Raw genomic sequence first — 12090 nt, 5'->3', positions numbered from 1 at the left:
CACACACGATGGGCTCCCCTATCCACCACCCAGGAGACGCGCTCTCTAGGGGTTACAGGGTCCCCCCGAGAGTACAGGGTAATACATCATCTATATTTAAGTTGTAAGTTAGAAGTTAGAATTCAAGGAAAGGCAGATGGTTTGATGTGAAATTAGGCATAACACAAGGTGCAACACTATCTCCACTCTTATTCATCATCTATATGGATTCCATTAGAAAAGAAAGTGGCATTAAACCTGGTATTAAAATTAGAGGTATCAAACTTAGCACTTTATACAGATGATATACTCCTAAACAATACATAACTGAGTAAAAAAAAAAAAAAAAAAAAGTCCAGGAGGGAGGTACTGTTTGGTATCCACATTAGTTTCATGTGCACCCCGAGATCAGAGGCACACTACTATCGGGAAGGTGGAACGCTGGAGTTCCAGAGCCAAGTTACTTAGAATCTCAGGCGTGGCCTTTGTTTACTCTGCTGCAGAGCACTGTGCACTAGTCTGGGAAAGAAGTATTCACACAAACATTGACTCCCAACTGAACATAATCGTGCACACAATTAGGTTCCCTGAAATTCACCCCTCTGCCATGACTACTAGTGCTTTCCAACATAGCCCCACCAATTACGAACTCACTAAAAGAACTGGAGAAAATCACAAATAACTCTCTACTGTCTCTCCACTCAACCCTTATAAATTCCCCTACCCGGCTGGTCAAGGTACCCATTTTGGGACATAATCTGAGCCATTTCTGGTCCATCACATTCAACTCACAACATGTGAAACCAACAATGGCCTATGAACTTGCCAATGAATGGCTCTCTTGAGAAAGACTCCTGCAGCTGCCAGCCCAGTTTCATTCTTCCCAGAAGACTATGGATAACTATTAACAGAATTAGAGAAAATCAAGGAAGATGTGGCTATCTCCTACATAAATGAAATATGGCAAATGGCCGTTAATGTGACTGCACCGATATCCTACATACTATCAAACATATCAGTGCCTACCCCCACACACACATACCTTTGCCATTTCCACAGCAACCTGCAGGAGATACATGAAGTGTCAAAGGAGGCTCTAGAGTGGCTTTCAACATTGGACATTGAACTAAAACTGAACTCCGCCATAAGAATACATACATACATACATATTCCTAAACAAATCCAGTGCAAGTCTTCCAAATTCTCTAACTAAATTGCATAATGGCTGTAACAAATTTAGCATGAAAATCAGCAATAAAAAAGACCAAAACTATGAAAATGGTTTTGGTTTTTTTCAGCTACATTCTCAATGGAGAATCTATAGAACAGATAAAATATTTTAGCTATTTTAGCACAGTTTTTAGTGAAGATGGCAAATTAAATTTGGATATAGACAACAGAATAAGCAAAACTGGTATAGTTGGGAACCAAGTGAACTAATGGAATAAGAAAAAAATTAGAAAACATCAAACTACCACTATACAAAACAGTGTTCAAACCAGTTTTAATATGGATCTGAGAGTTAGGTTAGAAATAAAGCACTTGTTCAAAGATCAGAGACCATGGGCATGAGACTTCAGAGAAAATTAGGAGAGCAAATACATGACCTGATTTGGCTGAGTGGTTAGCATTTCCACTCTCCAACCAACAGGCTGTAGGTTCAAATCCCACTGTGGGCATGAATGTTTGCGATCATCTTTACATGGAAGATGAATTTCATCATCCAGTGTGTGACCACTGCCCTGCTTATCGGAGGTACAAAGTGGCTTGAAAAAGTTCAATGTTTGGTCTCTGGACCAGTTAAAAAAAAATAAATTAAAAATACAAGAAATGCATATACATCAATAAAAGATACATATATAAAAAAAATCCTTAACTCATCCATTGTATGAATGTCCCATAGGTTCACAAATAAACCTTTCATGGGTGGGAGCCGCATACAAAAAAAAAGTGGCATTAATGGCAGAATCATATTATAAATGAAGATATTACAAAGGAACTTGATATTAGCATTCAAGAATGTGTAAGCAGAACTAATCTAAGATGGTGTGGCCACTTAAATAGAATGGTAATGGAATGGTTAGCAAAACAGGTGTTTGGTAATAGACAGCAGGAAAGAGATCCAGAGGAACATCAAGGTGTAGATGGACCGATTCAGTCATTTTTTTAGAAGCATGAAATGTTAATAAAAAATACTGGAGTGTAACAAATAATAGACTAATTTAAGAAGAAAAACTGGATGCAATATTTAAATTATGAACACAAGAATGAGTCAGAAGGGGGTACTTAAGGGTCAAAGCTGTATAACTGAGAGGAGACCTCCACATTGCCTTTAAAGGAATGCGGAGAACCGACCAGGGCTTCTGACCTAATGTCCAATCCTCACGTTCTCATGGTGCACCCTGTTGGGTATCTACTTTGATACTGAACGAACGAGGATGGGCTGGCAATTTGGGATTTAGCCGACCAAATTGTATTCTTATTGGTTAAACCAAAATAAAAAATGATGGTACAACATGACAAAATTTCATGCCGGCTGGGGCGTCGCCCGGTTAAACAAGGCCCCCGTTGTTTTCGCCAGGGAACCAGGGCGAACAGCGAAAAGTCAGCTACTGGAACAAATCGGAAAACAAACCCCAACTCAACATCACCAGAGTTAAAGATCGGTACTATCAACGTAAGAAGCCTGAATGGCAAAGAAATGGAGCTAGCTGAGGAATTAGATAAGTACCAGAGCGACATAATAGGGGTAACTGAAACAAAAAAGACCAAAACTGGTGAGATCTTTCTGAGCAATAAATACAAAATGTTATATTCAGGCAATAACAATCAAGGAAAAGAAGGAGTAGCCACAGTATTCAACACAAAATACGAGGCTAATCTTCTTGAATGGCAGTCAGTCTCAAGTATAGTAATGTGGGCAAATATGAGAATGGGGAACTGGACAATGAGACTTATTTGTGCCTATGGTCCCAGAGAAGGTTCTACTAAGGTAGAAGTGGAGGAATTTTTTGAGGCTTTAGAAAAAGCAACTGACACAATGAAAAAGGAAAAGTTGGTCCTTGTTGGGGATCTAAATAGTAGAGTAGGAAATGATTGTGAGACATACAAAAATATTTTGGGAAAATTTGGAGAAAAGAGCAAAGCTAATAATAATGGCAAATATCTGTTGGATTTCTGCTCAGGACATGGACTGGTTATTACTAACACCATGTTCCAACATAAAAATGTGCACAAATTCACATGGAGAGAAGAGGCTAGCAATAAGAAAAGTCTCATTGACTATGTTATTGTTGATAGTGATGTTTTCTCCCTGGTGCAGGACACCAGAGTGTACAGAGGATTTGAAATTGGAAGTGATCACTATTTAGTCTTGAGCAGGATAAAATTGAATTTCATATTGAAAAGAATAACATGTAAGAAAGTTTTAAAGCGAATAAAAGTTGAGCAGCTCTCAGATGTAAACTGTAGACTAAAATACAGAAATATTATTGAAAAGAAAATGAAAGAGTTTGAGAACAGGAATGAAACCTTGGAGATTCAGTGGCAAACTCTGAAGGAAACATTGATTGATTCTGCCAGAGAGGCATGTGGTGAGGTTGTGTGCAAAGATAAAAAAAATCAGAACTCCCTGGTGGACACAGGAAGTTAAAGAGGCAGTGAAGGAAAAGAAGAAAGCATATCAAAAGTTCCTGGCAAATAAGTCAGCTTTTACTCTTACAGAATACAGAGACAAATGTAAGAAAGCTAAACAGTGTGTAAAACTAGCTAAACAATAGTCATGGGAGGACTTTGGCAAGAATATAGAAAATAAATATCAAGAAGGTGGCAAAATATTCTGGAGGTTGTTGAAGAAGCTTAGGAATGGAGGAAAGAGTGCTGTAAAAGGAATTAGAGTTGATAAAGGTGAAATGAAAACAGGAGAAAAAGATATCCTTGAAGTATGGAGTAATTACTTTGAAAAACTGCTAAATGAAACAAGCAGTGATGACAGCACAGTGATAAAAAACACTGACCAGGCATGCAGTCAGGAATACATATCCATACTTGAAGTAGAAAAAGCCATCAAAGGCTTGAAATGTGGAAAGGCAGCAGGAGTAGATGATATTCGACCAGAAATGCTGAAGTATGGTGGTATAAGAGTCTTACAGTGGCTGCACTGCATAGTTCAGAAAGCCTGGACAGAGGGATGAATTCCTGATGATTGGAGTAGAGCTCTCATAGTACCCATATATAAAAAGGGAAATAAAACTGAATGTGAGAATTACAGAGGTATTTCCCTACTGAGTGTTTCTGGCAAGATCTATGCAAGTATACTTGAGAAACGGTTGAGAAGAATTGTGGAAGAAAAGCTTGGTGAAGAACAAGCTGGATTCAGGCCAAATAGAGGCTGTCAGGATCAGATCTTCACTTTACGACAAATAGTCGAGAAATCATGGGAATATAACAAAGATCTGTATTTAAGTTTTGTCGATTTGGAAAAGGCATATGACAAGGTGCCAAGAGAGAAGCTATTCAATACGCTGCAGTTATATGGTGTCAATGGGGCATTATATCAAGCAATACTTAGTCTTTATTTGAGTTGTGAGTCAGCAGTTAGAATTGAAGGAAGTACAGGAAGATGGTTTAATGTTAAATCTGGTGTGAGACAAGGATGTACATTATCCCCTCTGTTATTCATTATCTATATGGATCACATTATGAAGGAATGTGGTATTAAACCTGATATCAAAATTGGAGATGTTAATGTCAGCTCTTTGCTTTATGCGGATGATGTTATACTTCTAAATAAATCCGCTACAAGTCTGCAAGATTCTCTGACTAAATTGAATAGCTGTTGCAATAGATATGGTATGAAGGTCAGCAATAAAAAGACAAAGACAATGAAAATAGGCAGAATCATTGAAAATGTCAACTGTGTTGTGAATGGAGAACCTGTGGAACAAGTAAAACATTTCAGCTACTTAGGCACAATTTTTACTGAAGATGGTAAACTAAATATAGAAATAGACAACAGAATCAGCAAAGCTGGTATCGTGGGAAGTCAATTGAATAAATTCATATGGAATAAGAAAGAAATTAGTCGGAACACTAAATTAGCTGTATACAAGACTGTGTTCAAACCAATTTTAACTTATGGATCTGAGAGCTGGGTCAGAAGTAAAACACTTGACCAAAGACTAGAGACCGCAGATATGAGAGTCCTGAGAAAGATTAGAGGCGTGAACAGATGGCATCAATGGCAATATCATATTAAAAATGAGGATATTAGGAAAGAACTTGACATTGTCAGCATCCAGGAATGCGTTAGCAGAGCTAATCTCAGATGGTATGGTCACTTAAATAGAATGGGAGAGGAAAGATTAGCAAAACAAGTGTTCTCTGCCAGGTTGGCAGGAAAACGACCCAGAGGAAGACCAAGATATAGGTGGATTGATACGGTACAAAGTGCCTTAGACAATAGAAATATAAGATCTGATAATGTTGGAGTCTTGACAAGTAACAGACTGATTTGGAGGAAAATTGTAGATAGGAAGTTAGTAATGATGTAATTTTTTCATGTAGTACTGTCATATCCTGTACACCCCTTGAGGGTACATGGCAGGAATTTGATGATGATGATGATGATGAAGAATGAGTCATATAGCACATGCATACTTCCACCCATCTCAGGCACAGTTCCAAGCCTCAGAACAAATACCAGTGTAATTGGAGTGTGTGTGAAAAGGTAATATAAAACAGTAATGATCGACTCTGGAACAAAATGTCATCACTGCAAACTGCCATCAGGACCCACCAGACTTTCTGATGTTTCTGTAAACAAAAATAAAAGTTCTGCATGAAAGCTCAGGCAGAAAGGCATTTACTGAGATCATCAGTTAAGAATGTAATAAAGAAAAGCAAGAAGCCAGAAAATGGACGTTCTCCATAAATAATAACTTGCTAGTGACATAAGGAAAAAATCATAAAGCACAACTACAATTTGAACATAATGCATGTTTCCTGTTTTTGGTTCTTGTAAAATCAGATGTCAATGTGATAATTTCTTTTTAATGATTACGAGCTTTAGCATAGACTGATAAGAAAGCTGAAAATGTCAGTGAAAGCCAGTTACTATATGATGTTCTATTCTTATAAAACCAATTATTTGATTCTTGCTGGACATCCTTAACAAACTTCTTAAAGAAGTAAGGCTTATGAAAAGAATGAGAAGAGACTGGTTTCGACATTTACTGAGGTCTCAATAGTAGGAGCCAGAACTAGAAGTGATACCAAGGTTAAAATAATGCAGAAGTCATATTTCTAGATACAAGTAATCAAAGAGATATCACACCTTATTACTAAAATAGTCTGGATTAGAGATAGATGTTTTCACTTGGTTATACTATAAATTAAAGATGCCAAGAAATTATATTCTTGGTTTCATCCTTTATCCAAGTGTAAACAAACAAGTTATCATGTGAAGTAACTTCACGACTGGGCAACTTGTATATAGAAGCTAATGACTTCACATTAACTGCCTTAGTATCCCATAATGCAATGCACATATCCTTATGGATAAGTACAAGTATACTAAAGCAATTAATGTGAAGTCATTAGTCTGTATATACAAGTAGCCCAGTCGTGAAGTTACTTCAGGCACAAACTTTGTTTGCTTACACTTGGATAAAGGATGAAACCAAGAATATAATTTCTTCGCATCTTTAATTTATAGTATAACCAAGTATTAGTATTACCTAATTTATAGTATAACAAGTGGAAAAGCTTTCAACAAAAGCTAAGTTACTGCTCGACACCTGTTTAGATCACTTAGTGGTGATCTGAATTTGCCTAGAGAACAAGCAATATTTACAGCATACTCAAGACAGTGCATGGTATTCAGACAGGTATGTGTACAACTTGTGTCAAATTACTGAATATAGCAAAATCCTCAATCCAAAATCCAAAATCAACATTTCTACCTGTTCAATCGGTTGAACAGGTAGAAATGTTGACTACAAGAAATTTGACTTCATTTTTAGTAACTCTGAATGGAAAAAATTAAGATGTAAAGAAAATAGGGGATGATAAACATCAAATCAATGTGACAGAATGAAGTAAAAAAAAAAAAAAAAAAGGGAGGGGGAAGAAATTAGAGGTTGGATACTACTGACATGAGATATCAGAGAGTGTAAATGAGAAAAAAAGTGAAACAAACAGTTAACTTTCTTTCAAAAAGAGCAGTGTGGCTTTGCAGAATAGAGATGGACTCCTTTCAGGCACAATTAGCAGAAAATATGGTATAAAGGATTATTCACTAGTCAACATAAATGCCACCCAAATGATGATATTATGCTTGGTAGGGCACACTATCTAACAGTAAATAACAGAAAATCTATATGACTATTAAAGCTGCACCCTCAAAAAAGAACTTTGTATATCTTTAATTCTGCAAAACATTACTAATTTTATGATACAATCATTACGAAAATGGTTTCATTGAGGATTACAAACAACGCAGATGATGATCTTTTTACTCTTGGTTGGAGTTTCATCACAGCACTTTTCTAAAAAATTTATTGCCAATTCCTGTGTGATATTTTCCCCTCAGACCATTTCATTATTCTTGTGTGCAAATGGGAATTATTTTTCTGTCTAACAGGATCGTCGAGTAGCTGCTTTATAGAGTATTAATAACATTTTTAGATATTGAAATCTAATCTTTTGGATTTGGTATTCTTCTTCTGAAATTGAGTCTGTAGTTCACATTTATTCAAATTCCACCTAAGCAAGGTTTCTAGTGCCATGGTTAGGGGTTACATAATCAGAAAACCTCCTCTACTGACCAATTAATGGAATTTTTTAAGCCATCTCAGGCCTCCAATTAGTAGGGTGTTAGTCTCAAAGTAAAAATCAAATATGCTGCAGACATGAGTGTTTTTTCTCTCTCTCTCTCTCTTTTGTTAGTAACAAAGCACTATTCACTGGGCCAACCAGGTTGGCAATATTATTATTGTTTTATGACACCTCCAACTGGTTGAATGAAGGTACCCCACACCACACTATCTTCTACACTACTTAATATGGTTTCAGACTAATTATATTTAACACTTTCTTAAACAATCTTCTGTTCAGTATGCACTTCCCTATCAATTTAAATTACATATTAAACTGTCAACAGATAAGATCACATTAGGTGAAATCCTATGTGTTTTAATGCACTTTATGCCAATATAATATTTTAAAATTCACGCTTCATTTACTTTTATTCAATGATTTTCACATTGATAGTACCCATTTCAGTTATGTCCGGGCTTTAATAATAATACATAACATTCTTCTTCTTTTCACCCATTTTCTGTCCACTGCTGGACGAAGGCCTCCCCCATTTCTTTCCACCTTTCTCTGTTCTTGGCAATGGTTGACCAATTTTTTCCAACAAATTTTGACAGTTCATCACTCCACCTTCTTTTAGGATGTCCTCGGCCTCATTTCCCTTCCTTTGGAATCCAGTTCGTTAGTATACTGGTCCATCGCTCATCTTCTCTTCTGGATAGATGTCTGGCCCATTTCCAATTAGTCGCTTATGGTGAAGAATGATGTCAGTGATGAGAGTTTGGCTTCTTATCTAGGTGTTTCGGTTCTTATCTTTTAATGTGATGCCTCTCCATTTTTCTTTGAGTTGTTGTTAGTTTATTTGCCAATGCTTTTGTTAGCGACCAAGTTTCACAACCATATGTGATGACTGGAAGTATACACTGGTTAAATGTTTTCCTTTTTAAACAGAGTGGGACATCATTGTTTTAATGAAAAATGCTTTTCAATTTTCTGAATGCACCCCAGGCAAGTTGAACTCTCCTATTTATTTCCTTTCGGAGTCTACAGTTTAGATCAATGAGATGACCCAAGTATGTATATGAAGAGACTCTTTCCAAGAAATTGTTTTCTATTATTATGTTTTTTGGTGTTACAAAATGATTAAACATGATTTCAGTTATTTCTCTGTTTATTTTTAGACCGACTTTTCTGCTTTCATGATATAGATCTATCATTATAATAAGGTTTTCTGAAGTGTTTGCAAAAATTATATCATCTGCATATCTTAGGTGTGTTAAGTTTCTGTTATTAATTTTTATACCAAGGTTTGTCCAGTTTATATTATTAAATATTTCTTCAAGGACTGCTGTAAAGATTTTGGGTGATAGAGAGTCTCCTTGTTGGATACCTTTTTCAAATGATATTTAATTGCTACTTGTGTGAAGTTGGATTGTTGCTGTTGAAGTGTGGTATATTTCCTGGAGGAGGTCCATATATTCTCCAGTTCCTGGAGAATATATGGACCTCCTCCAGGAAATATACCTGATTCTGGAGTGCTTTGATTATTGCATTACTTTTGATGGAATCGAATGTTTTTTCATATTCAATAAAGGCTAAACAGAGAGGCAATTGGTTTTCTTCTGCTTTTTCTATTATTTGTTTTACTGCATGAATATGATCAACTGTGTTAAAGCCATTATGGAATTCTGCTTGTTCTACTGGTTGATTTGAGTCTAGAAGAGGGGGTTAACCTGTTTGTTATTACTTTTGAGAATTTTGTACAGATTGGAGAGAATACTAATTGGTCTATAGTTCTTTACTTCTTCTTTGTCCCCTTTTTAAATAACAGTATCAGAGTAGCATTTTTCCAGTTTTCTGGTATCTTTCCCTCTTCTAGGCATAGATTTAGTAAGTTTGTGACATGGTGAATAATATTATTTCCTCCCCAATTAATTAATTCTGTGTGAATTAGGTCTTCACCAGGATATTTTCTATTTTTCATTTGTTTTAATGCTTGTTTTATTTCATCTGAAGTGAATGGGGGGATGAATTCTATATGCGATGGAGAAGAGTTATTTTTATATTTGATTTATCTATTGAAGAATCACTATGAAGTTCTTTATAAAATTCTTCTAGCCTGCTTAGAATTTGTTCTTGGTTCCTTATTATAGTTCCATTCTTGTCTTTTATTGAAGTTATTTGACTTTTGCCAACTGATAAATGTTTTCTTAGTATTTTCATTGTTTTCAATTGTTTCTTTTATTTTTTTTAATGTTATAAGATCTTATATCATTTCTGATATTTTTCCTTATTGTTTTGCATAGTTCTGCATATCCTATTTTAGAAAATAAGTTTTTATCTTGTTTCATATTTCATCTCATTTTTAGTAGTTGTAAGGTTTCCTATGAAAGTTTACAGTCTTTTTGTTGTTTACTGCTTTTGAATTTGTTGGCTGCTGAGATTATTACTTCCATTAGGTTTCTGCTTATTTAATTTATGTCTTCTTCTTCAAATATATTTATTAAGTCTAGTTTTTGATTGAGTTTTTCTTCATAGACCTTCTTGTTTTCAATAGATTTTAAGTCAAAACTTCTTGATTTTTTTGTTGTTGAGCCATTTTATTCTTTCCAATTTCGGCTCTCACCAGTCAGTGGTCACATCCTGTTTTTACTTGATTTAGTACTGACATATCTTTAACTATTTCTTTATTGTTACACAGTATATAATCTATTTAATTTTTTATTTCTCCATTTGGACTTCTCCATATCCATTTTCTTTTGAAGGGCTTTCTTAAAAAATGTATTCATAATGTAAAGCTTGCTACTGATAGAGAATTCTGTAAGAGCCATTCCTGAGTTGCTGCTTGTACTCATATACGTATGGTCCTACTGTCTATTTAGTGAATGGGATGACCTACTTTGGCATTAAAATCACCCATTACTATAGTAATGGATGATTTTAATGCCAAAAATTTGATTGCTATTTCTTTTTTTTGTCTAGAGTGTGCTGCAGTGAGTCATAAAATGATTCTATTTCTTCATCAGTGTGGGATGAGGTGGAAGCATATATTTGGATGATCCTGATTTTAAGTTTGAAAATGATTTTATTTTATTGTAAGTTTATTTTAAGTGTGATTTCTATTATTCTTTCATGTATATAATTAAATTCTTCTATAAGGTGTGCAATTGTTTTCTTAATTAGAAATCCAACTCCGTATTGTCCTTTAATTTTCCCATAATAGTATAAATAGTCCCCATTTTTTAGTTTTATTAAATGTTCATCTTGCATGCGAACTTCACTTAAACCTATGATGTCCCATTTAATATGTTTTAGTTCTTGCTTTAAGATGGTAAGGTCTTCCTCTACATAACATTGTTTGGCTAAATAACTACTAATTAACTTGATAAATCAGTAGCATACCTCAATTTATATGCATGCATGTAGCATGTAACAAACTGTTAGTATATATATTTACAATTACAAAGATAATGCATTGCAATACTTAATGAAAATTTTAAGGAAACTGATTCGTTCACATCTATACTACTTACTTTAAAAAATACCTTTGTCCTGAAGGAGTTTTGGCCATTTCCCACCCTGGTGGGAAAGGCATTTCATCCGAAATATCATAACCCTGTTGTCGAACATGTTGATGTGAAGAGCTAAATGTCTGCTGAAGGCTTGCTGGTGAAGAGTGAGCACGAGGGTGATTGACAGATAATCCAGTGGTCTGATGATGTGGAGTACCTGTTGAAGCCGATGACACTGCTGGTTGCGCCGGTGGTGAACTCAATGAAAACGTACCATCAGAACTAGATTCTCTACTGTGAGTCGCAGATTTTGATACTTTATCAGGCTGTTTAAAAAACGAAGGTGGCAAATTACGTAACCTCATAGGCACTGTAAGAGGAACTTGGCTATCTTTTGGATGCATGACTGCGTTAAAAAGATCATCCAAATTCATTTCACTATCACTCCTTACATGTACAACTTGACCAGGTCCATTTTGTTCAAGAACACCCCTTTGCTGGGACATCTTCACCACTAAACAAGTTACTATGACCAATTTTATTTTTAAAATGAAAAAATAAAAATCCCAAAGAAATATTTACTACACCTACTACAAACAAAACACCCAACACTCTTCTATACTGTAACCCTACTCGCTATCATAGGTTCAAAAGCCAAATCAGCCAAATAACGCACGCAATATTTATGGGTAACTAGCAACTAGTTCACAGAAATTTTTGACCAGAAATAATACTGTCAAAAAATATATTAACAGACATAATGATGTTGCATTTAATGAAATGC

The 12090-nt window shown here is 35.3% G+C and overlaps 1 protein-coding gene across 3 annotated transcripts in view; it reads right to left on the bottom strand.

Annotated features, from left to right (window-relative positions):
• The window catches only part of LOC150100507 (transcriptional coactivator YAP1-like), a 182907-nt gene extending 170817 nt beyond the window's left edge, over positions 1-12090 (bottom strand). For 2 of the 3 annotated variants that reach the window (XM_090402510.1, XM_090402511.1), the window contains exon 1: positions 11328-12085. In XM_090402510.1, the coding sequence (XP_090258636.1) occupies positions 11328-11812 (485 nt within the window). In that variant the 5' untranslated portion in view covers positions 11813-12085. Of the gene's footprint in view, positions 1-11327 lie in introns of all 3 variants that reach the window. The other variant, XM_090402512.1, reaches the window with a different exon arrangement.

Source organism: Typopeltis vanoorti, chromosome 13 (assembly GCF_054136105.1).
Source record: "Typopeltis vanoorti isolate ZY-2024b chromosome 13, IOZ_Tvanoo_1.0, whole genome shotgun sequence".
NCBI classification, from domain to species: Eukaryota; Metazoa; Arthropoda; class Arachnida; order Uropygi; family Thelyphonidae; genus Typopeltis; species Typopeltis vanoorti.
This window is presented reverse-complemented; position numbering and strand designations above follow the sequence as displayed.